The sequence below is a fragment of the Theropithecus gelada genome, chromosome 19 (genome assembly GCF_003255815.1).
Source record: "Theropithecus gelada isolate Dixy chromosome 19, Tgel_1.0, whole genome shotgun sequence".
Lineage (NCBI taxonomy): Eukaryota > Metazoa > Chordata > Mammalia > Primates > Cercopithecidae > Theropithecus > Theropithecus gelada.
The window spans coordinates 12,241,876-12,264,659 of NC_037687.1; the positions used below are offsets into that span (position 1 = coordinate 12,241,876).

General features: G+C 53.5%; 1 protein-coding gene across 3 annotated transcripts; it reads right to left on the reverse strand.

The window, feature by feature from the left end:
* Window positions 1–691: 691 nt before the first annotated feature.
* On the reverse strand, window positions 692–21,814 carry MAN2B1 (mannosidase alpha class 2B member 1). Of its 3 annotated transcripts, none has more exons than XM_025366032.1 (24): window positions 21,577–21,814; window positions 20,750–20,852; window positions 20,398–20,571; window positions 19,527–19,720; window positions 18,445–18,577; window positions 18,057–18,202; window positions 15,321–15,437; window positions 12,478–12,557; window positions 12,274–12,394; window positions 12,116–12,194; window positions 11,515–11,624; window positions 10,961–11,068; window positions 10,586–10,702; window positions 9,529–9,714; window positions 6,202–6,299; window positions 5,988–6,105; window positions 4,265–4,383; window positions 4,072–4,173; window positions 3,500–3,587; window positions 3,294–3,374; window positions 2,319–2,546; window positions 1,606–1,761; window positions 1,396–1,498; window positions 692–912 (listed from the first exon to the last, which is right to left on the reverse strand). In XM_025366032.1, exons 1-24 carry the CDS (start codon window positions 21,736–21,738, stop codon window positions 800–802), a joined length of 3,036 nt encoding a protein of 1,011 aa, XP_025221817.1. In that variant the 5' UTR covers window positions 21,739–21,814; the 3' UTR covers window positions 692–799. The 3 variants fall into 3 exon arrangements, with proteins under 3 accessions (XP_025221817.1, XP_025221816.1, XP_025221815.1); XM_025366031.1 differs by having other exon boundaries at window positions 12,478–12,560; XM_025366030.1 differs by having other exon boundaries at window positions 12,478–12,563.
* Between the last annotated feature and the right edge of the window lie 970 nt (window positions 21,815–22,784).

Genomic DNA, 22,784 nt, shown 5'->3' on the forward strand with positions numbered 1-22,784 from the left:
ATTTTTAATTTTTTTTTCAAGAGATAGGATCCAGGCTGGTCGTGGTGGCTCATGCCTGTAATCCCAGCACTTTGGGAGGCCGAGGCAGGCAGATCACTTGAGGTCAGGAGTTTGAGGCCAGCCTGGCCAACATGGTGAAACCCCATCTCTACTAAAATTACAAAAAGGAGCCAGGCATGGTGGGGGGCACCTGTAGTCCCAGCTACTTGTAAGGCTGAGGCAAGAGAATCGCTAGAACCCGGGAGGCAGAGGTTGCAGTGAGCCAAGATCGGGCCACTGCACTCCGGCCTAGGCAACAGAGAAGGACTCCATCCCCCACCCCCGCCACCACACACACACAAAGAGATAGGATCTGGCTCTCTTCTCCAGGCTAGGGTGCAGCGGTGTGATTATCACTTACTGCAGCCTTGACCTCCTGTGCTCAAGCAATTCTCCCAAGTAGTTGGGAATACAGACACCTGTCACCACACTCGGCTAATTTTTTAAATTTTTTGTACAGACAGGGCCTCATTTTGTGGCCCAGGCTAGTCTAGATCTCCTGGGCTCAAGTGATTCTCCCTCCTCAGTCTCCAGAGTTGTTAGGATTATAAGAGCAAGCCACCACACCCGGCTGTGGGTTATAAATTCTGTCCCCCTCCAACAAGCAAATAACAAACAAACAAAAAAAACCCACACTCAGTCACAGAGTGACCTGAGTCTTAGTAGTAGCATTTTAATGGCAGCAGCCCCAAGAGGAGAGTGAGAGTCTGCTCTGCCCCCGAGCAGGGGGCTTGGGCTTGGAGGGGCCATCCCAGCAGACCTAACCATCCACCTCCTTCCACTGAACTGAGGCCAGGAAAGTGCGGATTTCCATGGGTTCCAGCGTGATGTTGGCCGGGTCCAGCTGGTAGGGAGTTCGGTGGGGTGTGGGGCCTGGAGAGGTGTGGGGGAAGGAGGAGTGAGGGGGTGCAGACTTCCTCTGACTTACGCCACTATGCTTCCTCCCCTGGTTCTGGACACAGCTGCACATCCCCGAATCTGTCTCCAGGGCCTCAATCCCAGACTCCTAACCTGCTTCCCCAGCCCTGAATACACTCCCAGGTCCAATGCCTGGCCACTGTCCTCATACCCTCAATCTGACCCCAGGGGTGATGGACACCCTCCCAGAACTAGACACGAATGGGGATTTTCAAATCTTGTTCTAGGAAATAAACACCACCCACAAACCTCAAGACCCATTCCCAGTTTGCCGTACCCATTTCAGATCCGTTAAGCCCTAACCTGGATCTGGACTCTGCCCCCATACCCTCGTGACCCTTTTGGGTCCTGGCCAACATCCCATGCCTCACACATTGCCCCCACCTGCCGGCCCCAGGTAAGACTCCACCCCTTCTCTACCCCTGACCAGGGCCCCACCTGTGTTTGTTGTCCACTTGAGCCTGGAGGCTGCCTCACGGAGCTGGTTGGCCACCAGCGTGGTCTCCTGCAGGCGGGTGATGGTGAAGGTGGAGAACAGGTCCTGCGGGGAAGGGGATGGGCCCAGATGAGTTGGAGCAAAGCCAGGTTTCCCTTCTCTCCCTCTTTCTTGCCTCTCTCCGATCTCCTTCTCAATTCTGCCCTTCTCACCCTCAAGTTCAAGGTAACGGGGGCGCTCAGGTTACGTCCGGAATCCTCTCCTACGGCAAACTGGTGCTCCAAGCGCAGCAGCACCATCTCGGGGCCCCAGCTAGCCAGCGTGAGCAGGTGCACCGAGGGCGGCAGCTCCCTGCGCAACCCGGAGAACTGCGGGAGAGACGGCGGGGCTGAGTTTGAGGGGGCGGGGCCTGGATGGAGAAGGGCGGGGCTGAGCCAGGTCAGGAGGCAGGGCTAGGTTGTAGGGGCGGGGTTTCGCCGGAGACCGGCAGGCTCAGCCGAGAGGAGAGGCCAGGGCCGTGACAGGGAGGGCTGAGCCAATGGCGAGATGGGTCGGTCCTAAGCTTAGGGTTCGAGTTCCGACGGAGTAGAACTGATGTGACCTGAGACTCTGGGAGTTATGGCGGGGCTGAAGCCGCGGGGCGGGGTGAGGCGGGACAGAGCCTGGGGGAGGTGAGGAGGTGAGGGCGGGAGCGGGGTTAAAGTGAATGGACGGGGCCGGAGGTGAGGAGGTGGTTTAGGGGCCTGAGCTACAGCTGTGCCTCTACACAGTCCAGGCGGGTTGGGAGGGGCGGGCACTGGGCGGGGACTGTCCAGGGGATGGGGCTGGCCCGAGGGTTTGGGGCTAATTAGGAAAATCTGCAACCAAACCCGGCTCCCTGGTAGACTTCATTCCGGTCCTCTCTGCCCACCCCGCTGCCCCTCACCTGCGTGCGCGGAGGAGCCCCGAGATTGTAGGCGGCGCCGCCACCCGGGGCCAGCACCACCTGCGGGGCCAGGACCTCCTGCTCGGCCAGGAGTCGGTGCCCAGCAGCTGCAGCCTGGGCTGTGTCCAGCAGCACCAGGTGGCGCCCTCGCACCCACGCCCCCGACCCGTTCTCCATTAGTGGCTCCGATACTCCGCGTTCATCGTCCTTCAGCAGCCTTCGGTGCACCTGGGGGGAGAGTGGCCAGGAGGGGGTGAGAGTCGTGGGTTTGTGGGTGTCCTTGGGCCAGAAACTGGGTAAGGGCGTGTGGGAATGTCAACAGAAATTAAAGGGTGGGAGGAACAGATGATGAGGTGAGGGTCTGGTAGGGCAACCCCAGCAGAGGCAGGATCCAAGTAGGCATGGGAACCAGGCCGGAGGGAGGTAAGTGCCTAACAGGGGGGCCTGGATATGGCACGTCAGAGCCTGGAGGGAGCCTGGGTAGGAAATGGAGAAAAACGGAGAGGAAAAGTCGCACATAGAAATGGAGTCCTCGGCCGGGTGCGGTGGTTCACGCCTGTAATCCCAGCACTTTGGAAGGCCGAGGTGGGTGGATCACCTGACGTCAGGAGTTCCAGACCAGCCTGGCCAACATGGTGAAACCCCATCTCTACTAAAAATATCAAAATTAGCCAGGCGTGATGGTGTGTGCCTGTAATCCCAGCTACTCGGAAGGCTGAGGCAGGAGAATCGCTTGAACCTGGGAGGCAGAGGTTGCAGTGAGCTGAGATAGCACCATTGCACTCCAGTTTGGACAACAAGAGCAAAACTCCATCTCAAAGAAAAGAAAAGAAAAAAAGAAAAGAAAAGAAAGAAACGGAGTCCTCAGCTTAGTGGGGCCTGAAAGCAGAGAACTGGGCCAGAAACAGCCTTCAAGGTCCAGCAGGGGGCCAGGTTGGGAGGACCCTGGCTCGGATGGGGCTCTGACCCACTCACCATGAGCTCCAGCGAGCCATCTCTCAGGCTGCTTCCCCCCTGGGAGCGGTCAGTCAGCACAGTCAGCTGCATGTTTCCATCCTGGGGGGTTGAAGGGTGAGAGTGGAGGGCAGTCAATCCCAACCCCAGGCAGCCTTGAGATGCTGCAGATAAGGGGTGATTCCCTTTCTATCGAGGTGGGGAGGTGCAGGGTGGGGGAGAGCTACCGTAATGTAAATCCGGGTGTTGACTGGATAGTAGTTTCCTGCCACAGGCTCCGTCTGGTTCAGTTTCCAGGTGGGTCGATAATCCCGCCTGCGGTTGGGGGTGAGCTGGTCAGGCTTGGGGTCTGGCTCCCCCGCTCTTTTTTATATTATTATTATTATTTTTGAGATGGAGTCTCACTCTTGCCCAGGCTGGAGTGCAGTGGCGTGATCTCGGCTCACTGCAAGCTCTGCCTCCCGGGTTCACGCCATTCTCCTGCCTCAGCCTCTCGAGTAGCTGGGACTACAGGCACCCACCACCACACCCGGCTAACTTTTTGTATTTTTAGTAGAGATGGGGTTTCACCGTGTTAGCCAGGATGGTCTGGATCTCCTCACTTCGTTATCCGCCCACCTTAGCCTCCCAAAGTGTTGGGATTACAGGCATGAGCCACCGCGCCCGGCCTGGCTCCCCCACTCTTCACTCTCCCTTCATCCTCTGTCTCCCATGCTCATGTAATCAGCAAATTCCCCCACAACCCCTGGGCCCCAACACACCACTAACGACCCCCTCAGTGCTCTCAGTCACCCTCTACCTCCTCTCCAGGATCTCCCGGCCATTGCTGTCTGTGTAGAAGCGTCCCTTTGTCTCCAGCGGTGTGTCAAAACGGCTGATGACCTCCTTCCCCCAGGTGTCACTGTACCCAATGGGATGGCAAGGTTGTGAGCCTTGGATAAACCCCACTCTGCCCTTGCTTCCACACCCCTCTCCCAGCCTGTGCCACTCACCCCACAGGTATCGGCCCCACCGACCACTCCAACTCCAGGTGCCGCTGTCCTGGGTACAGGCGAACCACCTGGGAACACCAGGCTGAGAAGTTCTGGTGCACCTCCTGCACCAAGGGCGTCTGCAGGCACACAGGTGAGGTGGGTGTCAGCCTGTACCTTAGCAGAGGTGAGTCCTACAAATGTCCCCTCACCCTGGCCATAAACCCCATTAAAGCCTACATCAGGGTCAACCTTTAGTCACTGCCACATAATTCTTTTTTCTTTTGAGACAGAGTTTTGCTCTGTTGCCCAGGATAGAGTGCAGTGGCACGATCTCGGCTCACTGCAACCTCCACCTCCTGGGTTCAAGCAATTCTCCTGCCTCAGCATCCCAAGTAGAGGGATTACAGGCACCTGCCACCATCCCCGGCTGATTTTTGTATTTTTAGTAGAGATGGGGTTTCTATCCATGTTGGCTAGACTTGTCTGAAACTCCTGACCTCAGATGATCTGCCTGCCTTGGCCTTGCAAAGTGGTGGGATTACAGGCATGAGCCACCGCACCCGGCTTCTTTTTTTTTTTTTTTTTTCTTTTTTTGAGACAGGGCATCACTATGTAGGCACCTGATCAGCAAATGCTCCCATCTGGTCTTGAACTCCTGCTTCAGTCTCCCAATGTGCTGGGATTACAGGCATGAGCCACTGCACCTGGCTTGCCACATCACTCTTGAGTGTGGCATAAATGCCTCCTGTTCACCACTGCCCCATAGAATACGATTCTAGCGTGGCACATGGCTACCTAGGATAAAGACTACATTGTCCAGTCTTCCCTGAGGCTATCAGTAGCTGAGTGACCACAGTTTGCCCCATAGAAAGTGATCCAAGTGGTGTCAACAATGTTCCTTGCCCCTGTCACTCTGCTACTGACTCAAATACAGATGTGGCGGTTGGAGCTTTAGCAGCCATCTTGGACCATGAGGTGGAAACTGAATACTGGGGAAGGCAGAGCAATGAGATAGAAGAGGAAGTCCTGGGTGATTATGGAACTACCCCACCTTCTCTGGACTAACAGCCAGACTGTTTGTTAGAAGAAAAGAATCTTCTATCTTATTCTACTCACAGTTAATTTGGGTAACTCTGTTAGAACAGGCACAACTATATCCTAATACAGTGACCCAGATATGCAGACATTCATCTAAAAGGGACTCACATGAAATTCAAGGCTCTTGAATGTGAACAAATGTGAGTTTTGCCATCTATGAAAGTCAAACATCAATGAGAGGCCCTGGGAAACCCCTGTCCCTAGCCAGATGCACCCACAAGCATTCACCCTGAGACTCACGCAAACCCAATCAATCCAAGGGTGGACTCTCAAATATCCACTCCAGATATAAGCTCCTCTTACTACAGACTTTGGTGAATTTTTCAAGCAGTGATATTTGGCTCTCCTGATTTACAGGCCAAGTGGGAATGCCCCACCCCCAATTTCCAAAACTAAGTATATAAATGTCCACAGCGGATGAGAATGGCTTTGTATGTGTCCTACGGGGAGACTCTCATACAACCAGCCATGAATATCAAGTCTATGGGAGGACCGTCAAATATTCCCCCCGCTGGTCTTAGTCCATTGATCTGAAGGAAAAGTAAATCCTCCCCTACCCTCATGCTACACATGGCCCACCACCCTCCTGGGCTCCCTAACTCCCCCATTCCCAACTGCCCACTCATCATTCCTAGTCCCTGACCTTCACCAGGCGGATCTGAGCCCAGCGGCTCACAGGCAGTGGTTTCTGTTGGTTGGGTCTGAAGATGTAGGCACCCGAGGCCTGGTCACTTTCGCTGTCACCTATACTGGCGTTGTACCTGGGGTTGGGGGAGGTGAAAGTCAGGTAAGGAAGGGGCCCTAGCTCCAAGCCGAGCATCACCACACCACCCTCAGGCCTGGTGATCCTCCCTTACCAGAAGAAGGTCTGGCGAACAGGCAGTAGGAGTCGCTGATTCATGTTCATAATCTCCATCAACAGCCCTGTGTCAGGATCAAACGTTGCCCGGATGTGCTGGGCAGAAAAGGGTCCACAGATGGGTTTGTGTGTGTGTGTGTTTGTGTATGTGTGTGTTTTGTTTTTTTTTTTGTTCGTTTGTTTTTTGAGACTGAGTCTCACTCTGTCGCCCAGGCTAGAGTACAGTGGTACAATCTTGGCTCACTGCAACCTCCACCTCCCGGGCTCAAGTGATTCTCGTGCCTCAGCTTCCTGAGTAGCTGGGATTACGGGCGCCCGCCACCCTCCTGGCTAATTTTTGGATTTTTAGTAGAGAAGGGGTTTCACCATGTTGGCCAGGCTGGTCTCGAACCCCTGACCTCAAGTGATCTGCCTGCCTCGGCCTCCCAAAGTACTAGGATTACAGGCATAAGCCACCACACCCAGCTGGATTTTTTTTTTTTTTTTTTAAGACAGAGACTTGCTCTGTCGCCCAGTCTGCAGTGCAGTGGCGCAATCTCAGCTCACTACAGCCTCTGCCCCCTGGGTTCCAGCAATTATCCTGCCTCATCCTCCTGGATGGCTGGGATTACAGGCGCAAGCCACCATGCCTGGCTAATTTTTGTTTTTTTGGTAGAGATGGGGTTTTGCAATGTTGGTCAGGCTGGTCTCGAACTCCTGACCTCAGGTAATCCATCCGCCTTGGCCTCCCAAAGGGCTGGGATTACAGGCATAAGCCAATGCACCCGGCCTGGGTTTTTTTTTGTTTTGTTTTGTTTTGAGACTGAGTCTTGCTCTATTGCCCAGGCTGGAGTACAGTGGTGTGATCTTGGCTCACTGCAACCTCTGCTTCCCGGGTTCAAGCAATTCTCCTGCCTCAGCCTCCTGAATAGCTGGGACTACAGGCACATGCCACCATACCTAGCTAATTTTTGTATTTTCACTAGAGACGGGGTTTCACCATATTGGCCAGGCTGGTCTCGAACTTCTGACCTTGTGATACACCTGCCTCAGCCTCCCAAAGTGCTGGGATCACAGGCATGAGCTAACGCGCTGGCCCCTTTTTTTTCAATTTAAAATTTTTTTAGGGCCGAGCGCAGTAGCTCACTCCTGTAATCCCAGAAGTTTGGGAGACCGAGTTGGGTGGATAACCCGAGGTCAGGAGTTTGATACCAGCCTGGCCAACACAGTGAAACTCTATCTCTACTAAATTTTTTTTAAAAATTAAATTAAATTTGTTTTCTAGAGATGGGGTCCCACTGTGTTGCCTGGGGCTAGTCTCCAAACCCTGGGCTCAAGCAGCCCACCATACCCAGCCATTCAACCTGATTTTCTTTTTTTTGTTTGTTTTTGAGACAGAGTCTTGCTCTGTCCCCCAGGCTGGAGTGCAGTGGCATGATCTCGGCTCACTGCAACCTCCCCGTCCTTGGTTCAAACGATTCTCCTGCCTCTCCCTCCAGAGTAGCTGGGACTACAAACATATACCACCACGCCCAGCTAATTTTTGTATTTTTGGTAGAGACAAGGTTTCACTATGTTGGCCAGGCTGGTCTCAAACTCCTGACCTCAGGTGACCTGCCCACCTCAGCCTCCCAAAGTCCTGGGATTACAGCCTCCCAAAGTCCTGAGCCACCATGCCCACCCCAACCTTATTTTCAATCTCACCACCTCTTACCACCTCCGTGGCCTTCCAGGGCTAGTGCAGTCAACCCCTTCCAGGTGCCGGCACTTCCACACTGGCTGCCTACAATCTGTTCCCCCACAACAGCCAGAGCACACCTGTGATACCCTAAGTCCCATCAAAGCCCTCCTCTGCTGCAGACCAGGGCCAGCTTGGGCATCTGATGTGTGAACCACAATGCCAGAACTCACAAGACTTTTAGAGGCCTGTGGGAATGTTTTAACTTCTTTCTTTCCGTTTTTTTTTTTTTTTTTTTCAGATGGGGTCTGGCTCTGTTGCCCAGGCTGTGGAGTACAGTGGCGCGATCTCGGCTCACTGTAAGCTCCGCCTCTCAGGTTCACGACATTTTCCTGCCTCAGCCTCCCAAGTAGCTGGGACTACAGGCACCTGCCACCACGCCCAGCTAATCTTTTTGTATTTTTAGTAGAGACGGGGTTTCACCATGTTCGCCAGGATGGTCTCGATCTGCTGACCTCATGATCCACCCCCCTCGGCCTCCCAAAGTGCTGGGATTATAGGCGTGAGCCACCGCGCCCAGCCTCTTTTCTTTCATTTTAATAAAAATATAAAAAAGATGTTTTCTTCCTAACATGAACAGTCCAACTACAAAACTTCTTTTTTTTTATTTTTTGAGACAGGGTCTCACTTTGTTACCCAGGCTGGAGTGCAGTGGCATGATCTCGGCTCACTACAACCTCTGCCACCTGGGCTCAAGCAATCCTCCTTCCTCAGCCCCCAAGTGGCTGGGATTACAGACATTACCACCATGCCCAGCTAATTTTTTATATTTTTTGTAGAGCCTGGGTTTCACCATGTTGCCCAAACTGGTCTCGAACTCCTGAGCTCAGTAGATCCACTCACCTCGGCCTCCCATGGTGCTAGAATTACAGGTATGAGCCACCATGCCCGGCCTATTTTATTATTATTCTTTTCAGACACGGTTTTGCTCTGTTGCCAGGATGGAGTACAGTGGGATAGTCACAGCTCACTGCAACCTTGAACTCCCCAGCTCAAACCTCCCATCTGGGCCTCCAAATTAGCTGGGACAACTCCTGGGCTCAAGTGATCCTCCTGCTTCAGCCTCCCAAAGAGCTAGGCTTAGACACATGAGCAACAATGACTGGCAAAAGCCAAAGTCTTCCTTTTGGTCCTCAAGGCCCTCAAGGTCTGACCTGTCACCCGTTCACCCTGCTTCAGCCACACTGGGTTCCTTGTGGCTCCTGGGATGCTGCACACTCTCCTGCCTGAGGGCTTTTGTGCCTGTTATTCTCTCCCCACCTGGATCTCTCCAAATAGGAGGAAGAGACTCCTTCCCTCAGGTCATATCTTAAATGTCACCTTTATCAGGAACACATTCCCTGAAACGTCCCCACCAAAACTGCAAACCACCACCTGCCTCCAGCTCTGACCTATCTGTCAAGTGTCACCCATGATCACACTGGGTCCTCATAACAATCCCAGGAAAGGACACTGAGGCTCCGACAAAGGTCACTTGCTCAAGGACACACAATGATTGGAGTGGTGACAGGAGGTCATGAGCCTAGGAACCTGCTGACCCAGAGTCCACACAGCTTACCATAACACTTCAAATTTGTCACAGGAAAGGGGATTGAAATGGGGTCTCACCTCATTTTCGATGGTTAAAGCAGGGGACCAGGATCTCCTGGGGATGGGCTGGGGTGCGCGGGCCTGGGGCTTCCAACGAGGCACCTGGGCTACTGAATAGGTGCTGAAGCCCAGGGCGGGCAGTGAGGCTGAGAACAGCAGCTCCGGAGGGTGCGCCTGACTGTCTGAGCTGGGATATACCACCACCTTGGATAAAGGAGGAGGGAAACTGAGTCAAGAGTACCCACGGAAAGCCATACATGCATGGAGACAACAAACTCAAGGAAGGAAAAGAGTTCTGAGATGGGGAAAGGAAATGGAGGTGTGTGTGGTGGTGGGGGGACAGTCAGATTCCAAGGAAATGATTGCAGAGAAGATTCACCAGGTGGAAAAAAACCCACTGGGAGGGCGGAGAGACTATGGAGTGAAGGAGTGAAGTAGGGGAGTGAAGGAGGAAGTAGGGGAAGAAACCCTCGAGGCAGGTTCTCAGGAGAGGAAGAGGTTTGCGGGAGGACGTTTTCTGGAATGAAGGAGATGTCCATAAACAGCAACAAATTTTCCTGGGGGAGCGGGGTATTAAAATGGGGGACCAGTTAGGCACGGTGGCTCATGCCTGTAATCCCAGCACTTTGGGAGGCCGAGGCAGGTAGATCATGACGTCAGGAGTTCGAGACCACCCTGACCAACATGGTGAAACCTCGTCTCTACTAAAAATACAAAAATTAGCCGGGTGTGGTGGCGAATGCCTGTAATCCCAGCTACTCGGGAGGCTGAGGCATGAGAATCACTTGAACCCGGGAGTCGGAGGCTGAAGTGAGACGAGATCGCGCCACTGCACTCCAGCCTGGGTGACAGAGCGAGACTCTGTCTCAAAAAAAAAAGGGAGGACCACTCACAGGAGGCAGATGTTCCCAAGGGGAGACTGATATTAAGGGGCAGAGGGAGAAGATACAAGAGCGGGGAAGAGATATGTATGAGTGGGAGGTATTCATAGAGGCAGGCGGTATCCATGAGAGCGACGAGGAAATGCCCATGTGGGAGGGGTTCCAGCGGGGGAATATTCGTTGTCTGGGCTCACATCGCTGGGTACTGTCCTGCCATTGGGGTCCTTCACAACGAAAACGCCTTCGCTGACCGGCAGCCGTACCATCCAATTCACCTTCCGCCCCAGGGGATTATAAACGATGACCTGGAACTGGGGGGGCGGTCAGAGAGGGCACGGGTCACAGCAGGCCTTCTCCAAACCCACCCACTTTGCACAGAAATGCCCCTGGGTGGTCCTGGTACGGTCACGGCCCATCACGCCAAGCCCCCTCGAGAAGCGTTGGTCTCTGTCCTGACCCAGCGTCGCAGCCCACGTAATTTCACTCCAGTATAGTCCTCCAAAAACATTTTCCAACTACCTCCTCTAAAGCCCATCTGCCCAAGATCCACCCCTTCCGTCCCGGCTCACGCGCGCCGCCGTCTGGCTGAGCGGGCAGATGCTGATGTTTAGCTGTCGGCAGAAGGTTAAGTGATCTTTGAAGCCTCTGAGCCGCGCCAACGCGTTGCTCAGGAGAACCTGCGGAAGAGCGCAAAGGGACCAGTGGGTTCTGGACGCCTGGCCTATCTGACTCCTTCCCTCTCCTCTCCGGCTCCGCCCCGTTCCGGTCTGTGTCCCGCCTCCCTCAAGACTCGCCCCACAAGCCCCTCTAGCCCAGCCCTGCTGCCCTTGACTATGCCCCATAGCTGTCTCGGCCTCCTCTTGCCCACGCCCCGCCTCCTTTTCCCCTCCAAGGCCCCGCCCCGTTACTGAATCTTTCCCTGCCTCCTACAAGCCCCGCCCCCACGAGCCCTTGTAGCCCGCCACACCGCCCCTTCCTGTCTCCACCCCCACGTCTCCCAAGTCCCGCCACACACACCTGTCCCTGTTACACGTCACGCCTGTCCCTGTCCCTTCTTTCCCAGGCCCCGGCCCCGCCCCTTCCTGTCTCCACCCCCACGTCTCCCAAGTCCCGCCCCGCGCACCTCGCAAGACCCCCAGCCTGCAGCAAGCTGGCGTGCGTAGTCGTCTGCCACGTGCTGGCGGGAGGTGCCACTGACAGCGTCGTGATGCTGGAGCACGGCCATCGCCTTATCTGCTCATAGACAATGAGTCCGGTGAGGTTCTGCGGGACTCAGCTCGGACCCCAAGGGGAAGCGAAAGGTCCGGTGCTGGCGGGCAGGGTTCTTAGAGGCTTTAAGAAGGAACTCGAGGATGTCCGGGCGCGGTGGCTCACGCCTGTAATCCCAGCACTTTGGGAGGCAGAGGCGGGCGGATCACGAGGTCAGGAGATCAAGACCATCCTGGCTAACACGGTGAAACCCCATCTCTACTGAAAATAGCCGGGCGTGGTGGCGGGCACTTGTAATCCCAGCTACTCGGGAGGCTGAGCCAGGAGAATGGCGTGAACCTGGGAGGCGGGGCTTGCAGTGAGCCGAGATCGTGCCACCGCACCCCAGCCTGGGCGACAGAGCGAAACTCCGTCTCAAAAAAAAAAAAAAAAAAGAAGGAACTCGAGAGGGGCGGCCTAGGGGTGGTTTCCAGCTTCAGCCGCAAACCTCTTCCTCTCTTGGGCCCGATGCTTACTGAGAGGTGCACTGTCTCCTGAGCCATAGGGTCCCACGTTGGCCGCCAGGCCCACCAGCGCCTCCAGCTGGTTGCACACCTGGAGGCAGAGGGGTATGTTGGGGTGCCCAGGTCGGGCCTCGGGGCTGTGTGCCCCCTCTAACCCGGCTCCTACCCACCTGCAAGAAGTTGTAGCTGAGGCGCTCGTAGCGTTTGAGGGCCGGCCGACTGGAAAAGTAACCGGTCCAGAACTGATGGGGGCCATCCGCGTAAGGGAAGAAGTCGTCATGTTTCACTGACCTACAGCGGCAGGGGCATTGAGGGCAGGGTCATGACCCACGGGGCATGCCAACCCCCCCAAGCTCCCCAGTTTCCCCAAATACCAGGTGAGGTTGGCCTTGTTCAGCTCCCAGAGGTAACAAGCGGGGGTGGAGTAGAGAACATGGACACTGCTTCCTTTTGCCTGCTGCTGGGGGAGGCGATGGAGTGAGCCCTCGGGAGTCCGCACCTTCCCAGGGGCCCACACTTCCACACATGTGTGCACATTCCTGCATCCCATAGGTTTAGTTTCTCTAAATACACATTTGGTGGCCAAGCCAATGGTAGGATGTGAAAATGAATTTTGGCTGAAGTCAAACATGACCACTAGCCTTTTTAAAAAGGATTTCAGAGATGCAAGAATAAACCTGAAATTTTACTAAACTTTTACAATAATTCCAACTTTATTATTAAAAACTTTTGTGGAAAAACTAAGTGTGACATTATAGGGCAGGAATAATCGTTTTGCAGGACCATCAGATTATTATCAAAAGACACAAATTTTTTTTTTTTTTTTGAGGCGGAGTCTCGCTCTGTCACCCAGGCTGGAGTGCAGTGGCCCGATCTCGGCTCACTGCAAGCTCCACCTCCCGGGTTCATGCCATTCTCCAGCCTCAACTCCTGAGTAGCTGGGACTACAGGCACCCGCCACCACGCCCGGCTAATTTTTTGTATTCTTTAGTAGAGACGGGGTTTCACCGTGTTAGCCAGGATGGTCTCGATCTCCTGACTTTGTGATCCGCCCGCCTCAGCCTCCCAAAGTGCTGGGATTACAGACGTGAACCACTATGCCCGGCCTAGACGCAATTTTTATAATGAATGGAGGTGCACTTTCACCTGAGCGAGGTGGAGGAAGAAGAAAGTGACCTATATGAGGAAAAGGATGTTTGTTTTGCACGTGCTGTGTCCCCAGTGTATACCGTAAGTACTCAATAAACTTTTTTTTTTTTTTTTTTTGAGACTGAGTCTCACTCTGTCGCCCAGGCTGGAGTGCAGTGGCACGGTCTCAGCTTGCTGCAACCTCTGCCTCCCAGGTTCCACCGATTCTCCTGCTTCAGCCTGGAGAGTAGCTGGTCTTACAGGTAAGTGCCACCACGCCCAGCTAATTTGTCCTATTTTTAGTACAGACAAGGTTTCACCACGTTAGCCAGGCTGGTCTCGAACTTCTGTCCTCAAGTGATCCGCCCACCTCAGATTACAATCCCAGCACTTTGGGAGACCGAGGTAGGCAGATCACTTGAGGACAGGAGTTTGAGACCAACCTGGCCAACATAGGGAAACCCTGCGTCTATTGAAAATACAAAAATTAGCCAGGGTTGGTGGCACATGCCTGTAGTCCCAACTACTTGGGAGGCTGAGGCAGGAGAATCGCTAGAACCCAGGAGGCAGAGGTTGCAGTGAGCCCAGATTGTGCCACTGCACTCCAGCCTGGGTGACAAAGCAAGCCTCTAGCTCAATAAACAAACAAACAAATAAATAAATAAATAAATAAAATTTTAAAAAGAAAAAATAAATAAAAATAAATGACATAAAAGAGCTGTTTTGGTGAAATAGCAGTGCAGGGAGCGAGTGGAAGGTGGGGATGGAGATTGCACTGCAGTGAGGACAAGATTGACGGGAAGGGGTGCCTGAGATGGGAGAGGGGAGACAAGTTTCTGTGCTGATGAGAGTGACTATGCACACAGCCACAGCCACAGGCCACTTAGTGCAAAACACTAACACATCTGTATTGGGTAAAATGGTAACTGCCCAAAAGTGTCCATGTCCTGATCCCCAGAAGCTATTACTACGTTAGATTACATGGCAAAAGGGGAATTAAGGTTGCAGATGTAATTGAGGTTGTTCATCAGCTAAACTTAAAGTAGGGAAATTAGGCCACACAGTGGCTCAAATCTGTAATCCCAGCACCTTGGGAGGCCGAGCGGGGTGGATCACGAGGTCAAGAGATCGAGACCGTCCTGGCTAACATAGTGAAACCTTGTCTACTAAAAATACAAAAATTAGCTGTGAGTGGTGGCACGAGACTATAGTCCCAGCTACATGGGAGGCTGAGGCAGAAGAATCACTTGAACCCGGGAGGCAGAGGTTGCAGTGAGCTGAGAGCACGCCACTGCACTCCAGCCTGGGCGACAGAGCAAGACTCCGTCTCTGAATAAATAAATAAATTAAAATGTGGAAGAGGGAGGCAGAAGAGGTGAGAATGAGAGAAAGGGATGTGATTACAGAAACAGGGTCAGAAAGATGCTGTGTGGCTGGCTTTGAAGATGGAGCCAAGAAGAGACTTTGAATGTGGGCAACTTCTAGATGTTGGAAAAAGCAAGGAAATTGTATTCTCTCCTAGAGACTGCAGAAAGAACACAGCCTTGCCAACACCTTGATTATAGCCTGGTGAGACTCAGGCTGGAATTTTTTTTTTTTTTTTTTTGAGACAGAGTCTTTCTCTGTGGCCCAGGCTAGAGTGCAGGGGTGTGATCTCGGCTCACTGCAACATCTGCCTCCCGGATTCAAGCAATTCCTCTGCCTCAGGCTCCCGAGTAGCTGGGATTACAGGCGTGCACCATCACAGCTGGCTAATTTTTGTATTTTTAGTAGAGACAGGGTTTCACCATGTTGGTCAGGCTGGTCTTGAACTCTTAACCTTGTGATCTGCCCGGCTTGGCCTCCCAAAGTGCTGGGATTACAGGCGTGAGCTATCACGCCCAGCCTCATGCTGGACTTCTTACCTACAGAACTGTAAAACGATGTATTTCCGTTGTTTTGAGCTGCTACGTGTGTGGTCATTTGTTATAGAATGACCACAATAGAACAATAGAAAACAAAGAGAGCACTGAGAGCTATGCACATGACACAAGGCCCCCGGATGCAAGTGCACATGTGCACAAGGGTACCACAGGGTAGGCACACTGACCTGTGCATTTACCAGCCGGATGAGCTTGTCAAGGTTCTTGAACCACATGTTGGCGTTCTCATACTGGAAGTCCGAGCCCATGGTCATCACAATGTGGTTGGTGCGGTAATGCCGGCCCTGCAGGCAAGAGGGACGTCCTGAGGCCAGAGGATCCTGGGCCATCCCTGTGTATAGCTGTGTTTTGATGTATATGGGGTCAAGGATGTTGGGTGCACATACAGGCATGGGTGGAGGTATGGCACATGGGAGCGTGGGGACACAGATAAAAGTAGCCACCGGTTGTTGAGCAGCTCTCTTAGACCCACTACCTAGAAGAGGGCATCCAGGCACCATGCCATGTTATCTCTTGCCCAGCCTATGCTATCTCTTCTAATGAGGAATGCACATAAATCCAGGAGGGGGGCATGGTGATGGTGAAGAGAATAGCATCTTCCTCCAAGGGGCATGAGAACATAATTACAGGGGCTCACACTTGTAATCCCAGCTGCTCAGGAGACTGAGGCAGGAGGATCGCTTGAGTCTAGGAATTTAAGACCAGTCTGAGCCACATAGTAATACCCTGTCTCAAGAAAAAAAAAAATTAATCTGAAACAATTTTTTTTCTTTTTTTTTGAGACAGAGTTTCACTCTGCTGCCCAAGCTGGAGTGCAGTGATGTGATCTCGGCTCACTGCAACCTCCACCTCCCAGGTTCAAGTGACTCTCTTGCTTCAGCCTCCCAAGTAGCTGGGATTACAGGCGTGCACCACCACACCCGGCTAATTTTTGTATTTTTAGTGGAGACAGGGTTTCGTCATGTTGGCTAGGCTGGTCTCGAACTCCTGACCAGATGATCTGCCCGTCTCGGCCTCCCAAAGTGCTGGGATTACAGGCATGAGCCACTGCACCTGGCCATCAATTTTTTAAAAAAAGGGAAAAAAAATTTTTTTAGGAGACCGTGTTATGCCAGGCATGGTGGCTCACACCTATAATCCTAGCACTTTGGGAGGCCAAGGCAGGAGGATCACTTGAGCTCAGGAGTTTGAGACCAGCCTGGGCCACATGGTAAGATATTGTCTCTGTGAAAAAATAATTTTTTTAACTTATAAAAGTGTTAAAGGCTGGGCGCGGTGGCTCATGCCTGTAATTCCAGAACTTTGGGAGGCTAAGGCTGGTGGATCACAAGGTTAGAAGTTCGAGACCAGCCTGGCCAATATGGTGAAACCCCCTTTCTTCCGGCTAAGTTTTAAAAAGACATAAAACTTAGCCAGGCGTGGTGGTGGGCACCTGTAATCCCAACTACACGGGAGACTGAGGCAGGAGAATCACATGAACCCAGTAGGTGGAGGTTGCAGTGAGCTGAGATTGTGCCACTGCACTCCAGCCTGGGTGACAGAGTGAGTCTCAAAAAAATAAAAAAGGAATTCTCAATTAAAATGTTAAAAATAGACTGGGCACAGTGGCTCACGCCTATAATCCCAGCACTTTGGGAGGCTGAGGCAGGCAGATCACCTGAAGTCAGCAGTTCAAGACCAGCCTGGCCAACATGACAAAACCCTGTCTCTACTAAAAATACAAAAATTAGCTGGGCGTGGTGGCGGTGCCTGTAATTCCAGCTTCTCAGGAGGCTGTGGCAGGAGAATTGCTTGAACCTGGGAGGCAGAGGTTGCAGTGAGCTGAGATCACGCCACTGCACTCCAGCCTGGGTGACAAGAGCAAGACTCTGTCTCAAAAAATAATAATAAATAATAAATAAATAAGAATGTTAAAAATAGAGGCCAGGTGTGGTGGCTCACACCTGTAATCCCAGCACTTTGGGAGTCTGAGGCAGGCAGATCACTTGAGCTCAGGAGTTTGAGACCAGCCTGGACAACATGGTGAAACACCATCTCTACTAAAAATACAAAAAAATTAGCTGGATGTGGTGGTGTGCGTCTGGAGTCCCAGCTACTTGGGAGGCTGAGGTGGGAGAATCGCTTGAATGTAGGAGGTGGAGGTTGCAGTGAGCCGAGATCGTGCCACTGCTCTCCAGCCTGAGTGACAGAGCAAGATTCCAGCTCAAAAAAAATTAATTAATTAAAAATAAATTAAAAGTAAAGAGGCATGGTGGCTCACGCCTGTAATCCCAGCACTTTGGGAGGCCAAGGCAGGTGGATCACTTGAGGTCAGGAGTTCAAGACCAGTCTGGCCAACATGATGAGACTCCAGTGCAAAAATACAAAAATTAGCTGGATGTGCTTGTCTGAACCCAGGAGGCGGAGGTTGCAGTGAGCCGAGATCGCACCACTGCACTCCTTGAGACAGAGTAAGACTCTGTCTCAAAAAAATTAAAAATAAACGTGTTGGCCGGGCGCGGTGGCTCAAGCCTGTAATCCCAGCACTTTGGGAGGCCGAGACGGGCGGATCATGAGGTCAGGAGATCGAGACCATACTGGCTAACACAGTGAAACCCCGTCTCTACTAAAAATACAAAAACTTAGCCGGGCGAGGTGGCGGGCGCCTGTAGTCCCAGCTACTCGGGAGGCTGAGGCAGGAGAATGGTGTGAACCCGGGAGGCGGAGCTTGCAGTGAGCTGAGATCCGGCCACTGCACTCCAGCCTGGGCGACAGAGCGAGACTCCGTCTCAAAAAAAAAAAAAATAATAATAATAAAAATAATAATAATAAAAAAATAAACGTGTTAGGGGGATGCCTGTACCATGGGAAGGGCTCATTGCTTTGTATATACCGGACTTGAAGGTTCTGGACACCAGGGTTACCTGGGCAGTGGCCACATTTAGGAAGTAATCGACCAGCTCTTTGGCGTTGTACTCGGGGCTGCGGGGGTCCTCTACCACTGGCTGATCGACACACAGCACATCCCAGCACAGATTCATTGGCGGGTTGTAACCGTTGGGAAGCACACCTGCAGGTCACACCAGGTTCAAGGGGTGGCCCATCACCCAGACCTGCCGTGGTTTCAAAGCCTGCCATGTCCCACCCAGGATGGGCTTCAGAATTTGCATCCCAGTGCAAAAGGAAATGCAGAGACTTTGTTCCCAGAATACAGAAATTCCAGGACAGTGACGGCAGAGCAGATATCAAGCCCAGGGCCCTTCTGAGTGTGTGGCACCATGGCTGGCCCTGCCCTCACCAAGCCCCCCTCACCAGTGAAGAGGTCCGCGGTCGGGGGCTTCAGGCTGGCACTGGCCCGCCACACCTGCTCCATCTCTAGCTTCTGCATCCGTACCCACTTATCTTGATAATCAAGGCGCCCAAAGAAGAAGCCGTCAAAGCCCATCTGGGGATGGGGGAGGAAAAGGCAGTGTGAATTAGCGCCCAGCCCTCTCACCACCAAACTCCCCTTTGCTTGGGAGGGACAGGTCAGAGCACAGGTTAAAAAGCAGAGCTAAGTCAGTGTGATGGCTCTTGCCTGTGATCCCAGCCTTCAGGGAGGCCAAAGCAAGAGGATCACTTATACCCAGGAGTTTTTGAGACCAGCCTGCACAACACAGACAGACTGTCTCTACAAAAAACTTAAAAATTAGCCAGGCGTGGTGGTGCGCTCTTGTAGTCTCATCTACTACGGAGGCTGAGACAGGAGAATCGCTTAAATCCGGAGATTGAGGCTACAGTGAGCTAGGATTGCACCACTGCACTCCAGCAGAGATGATAGGGATGTATCAACAAAACAAAACAAAAAAACGTAGGGCTGAAACAAAGCGGCCTCCAGCTTATTTCCAAGCTTGGGGAAGTTTCAGAACTCACTACCCTGGGCTAGCAGGGAGAGGGCGGGTCCAACATCAGAAACCAGGTTCACCTCCCCAGCGCTGTCAAAGCTCAGAGCAGGCCTGACTCCAGGAATGAGGTTCCCCCTTCCACAACCTGAGGATGGATGGGGTCTGAGCACAGGTAATGAAGCTGTTTTTAAGGCAGCCTAGGCATCCACTTGCCACCCAGTTTAGGGAGGAGCCATGATCCTAGCTAGTGGGTGAGGCCAGAACTCGAAGGGGGGCCTATTAGGGGAGAGGGTGGAGTCAGCCGGAGCTGGGTCCGCCTGGGGCTGGGCATAGGCGGCTGAGGCCAGAGCTCAAAAGTCACTGGCCTTTACGGCCTCACTCAAGGGGCAGGGCTTCAACAGGCTTGGGCCTGGTCCTTGTGAGATTGCAGGGAGAGGGCGGGGTTTGAGTGGGCGAGGGAGGAGCCAGAGTGAGTAAAGAGGTGGGCCCAAGAGAGGTCCCGGGTCGCACCTGCGCAAACAGCGAGGCCTGCTCCCGAGAGTGGCCGAAGGGGTCAATGTGCCAGGCCACACGGGGTCGCCCGTCACTGCCAAATGTGTCCTCCAGAAAGCGCAGCCCGAGTGTCATCTGGTCCACGATGGCACCGTAGTGGGTGGCTGCCTCATCGTTCATCACCCAGCCACCGTTGGCGAACTCCAGGCGCCCTGTGCCAGGACAGGCAAGGTCGGGGTCAGTGGTCACAGCCAGGAGTGGGACCAGGGTGGGTGATACTGGGAATGTGAAAGCCTGCCTGTGCACTCATTTCTGACGGAAGGAGAAGAGGGGTCGCCCCCAGGCCATAGTTCCCAGATAAGGGAAAGAGGCCCCCCTGCATGGCAGGCTTCCCAGAGGATGCATGGCAGATGGGGCCTTGTGGGATGTATAAGAGTTCTCGGCTGGGCGTGGTGGCTCACGCCTGTAATCCCAGCACTTTGGGAGGCCGAGGCGGGTGGATCATGAGGTCAGGAGATCGAGACCATCCTGGCGAACACGGTGAAACCCCGTCTCTACTAAAATACAAAAAATTAGCCGGGCGTGTTGGCGGGCGCCTGTAGTCCCAGCTACACGGGAGGCTGAGGCAGGAGAATGGCGTGAACCTGGGAGGCGGAGCTTGCAGTGAGCGGAGATCGCACCACTGCACTCCAGCCTGGGCGACAGAGCGAGACTCCGTCTCAAAAAAAAAAAAAAAAAAAAAGAGTTCCCCAAATGGAGAGTCCAGGCAGGCGGAGCGATATGCATGTTGCACAGCTTGCACATGGCATGATAAAATCTCAGAAACCAGAAATGCAGAAGCAGAAGCTGGGCTGGGCTTCCTCTTTTCACTTCCTTGGGGCAGACTCACCCTGGCGCACAAGGTCTCGCACGACTTCCTGCATGGCATTTGTCTGCTGGTGCCACCAACGGGAGAAGAAGGCAATCTCCACGTAAATGAAGCGACGGGTGGGATCTGCCAGCAAGGCAGAGATGACCGAGTCCAGGATGTACTGCACACCGGCGTGCTGGATGTCATTCTTGACTGTGGATAACAGGGATAAGGCCCTCAGGGCACAGCAGAGCCAAGGGGGTTATTCCTAGACACAGGAGCCCAAGTCCTGGATCTTAGGGTGACACTGGCCCCACCCTAATGTCCAGGACCCAGAAGGGATTACAGGGACCATGGGGATCCCAGGGACCAGTCCCCATCCTCTACTCACTTCCATAAAAGTACTGGTCCACGGTTTTGAGCCAGCCTACGTCATCATGTGTGTGAGGCACCAGGTGCACGTTCAGCATGTTCGGCTGCACTGTGGGGCATGTCTGCACAGGGACCCCAAACACGCATACCTTGTCAATAACCCCGGATGTCGGGGGCTGCAAAGTAAGTCTTGATCTAGAGGTGAGTGACTCAGAGAGGCCTGATCTCGCCTAAGTGCAGAGGAGGCCAGGCCCTCCCAGGCAGGACACACACGTACACAGTTGTGCTCATAGATACAACCCACACTTTGCACAACCCCACAGGGCAGCTCTCATTCACACTCTGGGAAAATAATAATAGAAGTAGCTGATGTTTGTTCAGCATTTGCCAACAGCAGACGGTCACCCTGGGAGGTGGGGTGATGTTATCCTCAGTTTCCAGATGAAAGCACTGGGACTCAGAGAGGATAGGTCACACAGTTAGGAAGTGGAAGAACTAGGCTGGAATTTCAGGCAGACTCTAGAGTCCCAGCTCTCAGCCAGCACTTTCCCCCACACATACACTGCTCACCTCCTGCCACCTCCTGCCCCTCCAATCCCACAGTTAAGTGCAGGCAAAGTCCAGGCAAGCATCCCGGAGACACAGAGGCAGGTAGACTCAGACACAGTCCCATACTCAGATGCGCACAGCCAGACCTCGCAGTGACACAAAGCACGCACTAAGACCACACTGACATATCATCAGCCATTCACTAGACACCCGCAGGACAGACCCACCCACACCTCTAGACTGTATTTGGTGTTTCACTCTGCCTCCTGTACGTTTCCGCTCGGAGGCCCCACTCACCTCGTATCCCCCGGCCCGAGCACCGGGAGCCGCCAGCAACAACAAAAGGAAAAAGCAGAGAGGCGGGAGCGGTGGCCGCAGGGCGCGGGAGATGGTCCAGGGGCCTGCTGCGTCCAGGCAGCCGCGAGCGCTGACCCCCGCAGCCCGCGCGTAGGCACCCATGGCTCAGCAGCTTCCTCCTGGGGTTCCACGGCCCTGGAAAGGCCAAGCAAACGCCCCGCCCCGAGACCCGGCCGGGCCAATCGGGGGGCAGGGGCGGGGCCAGGGCGCGGTCTGGCGGCTCACGGGACAGAGGCTGTAGCACTCGGCAATCCCGGGGGTCCTTATAGGAAGGTAGGAAAATGCCACCCTCAGGGCACTTGTTGGGCTAAAGGTGACTTTGACGTCTCACGGGCTATAACGAGTCTTGGAATGCTTGGAATCCTGGAAGGACCTAGCTTGCCTAAGAGGAGGATTTGATAAGAGTCCTATACTGTGGAGATTGGGACGTTGGGTAAGTATCCTTGGAGTACCGGGGATGGGATCCAGCCTGGTTGAGAAGGATCCCTGGGTGTTCCGGAGAGGAAAGGGGGTCTGATAAGTGGGGAAAGACCCCGAGTCTTTCACGCCTTTCCCAATTCCTACCAGTTCATTCTCTGATAGAAAACAAAGCCCAGGCCAGGGGCAGTGGCTCAAGCCTGCAATTCCAGCACTTTGGGAGGCCCAGGCTGGTGGATCGCTTGGGCCCCGGTGTTTGAGAGCAGCCTGGGCAACATGGGTTGTTTTGTAGAGACGGGTTTGAAAACACAGAATTTGTAATTTTACACAAAATGCAAAAATACAAAAATTAGCTGTATTGGCACATGCCTGTAATCCCAGCTACTTGGGAGACTGAGGCAGGAGACTTGAACCTGGGAGGCGGAGGTTGCAGTGAGCTGAGATCAAGATCATGCCATTGCACGCCAGCCTGGGCAACAAGAGTGAAACTCTGTCTCAAAAAAACAAAAATAACTGGGCATGGTAGCACGCATGTGTGCTCCCAGTTATGTGGGAGGCTGAGATGGGAAGATTGCTTAAGCCCAGGAGTTTGAGGGTGCAGTAACCAGAGATTGTGCCACTGCACTCAGCCTGCATGGCATATCTCTTTTTAAGAAAAAAAGAAAAAAAAAAAGGAAACCAAAGCCCAGATTATCTAGGTCATCAGGGCCATCTGGTGAGTTGCCAGAGGG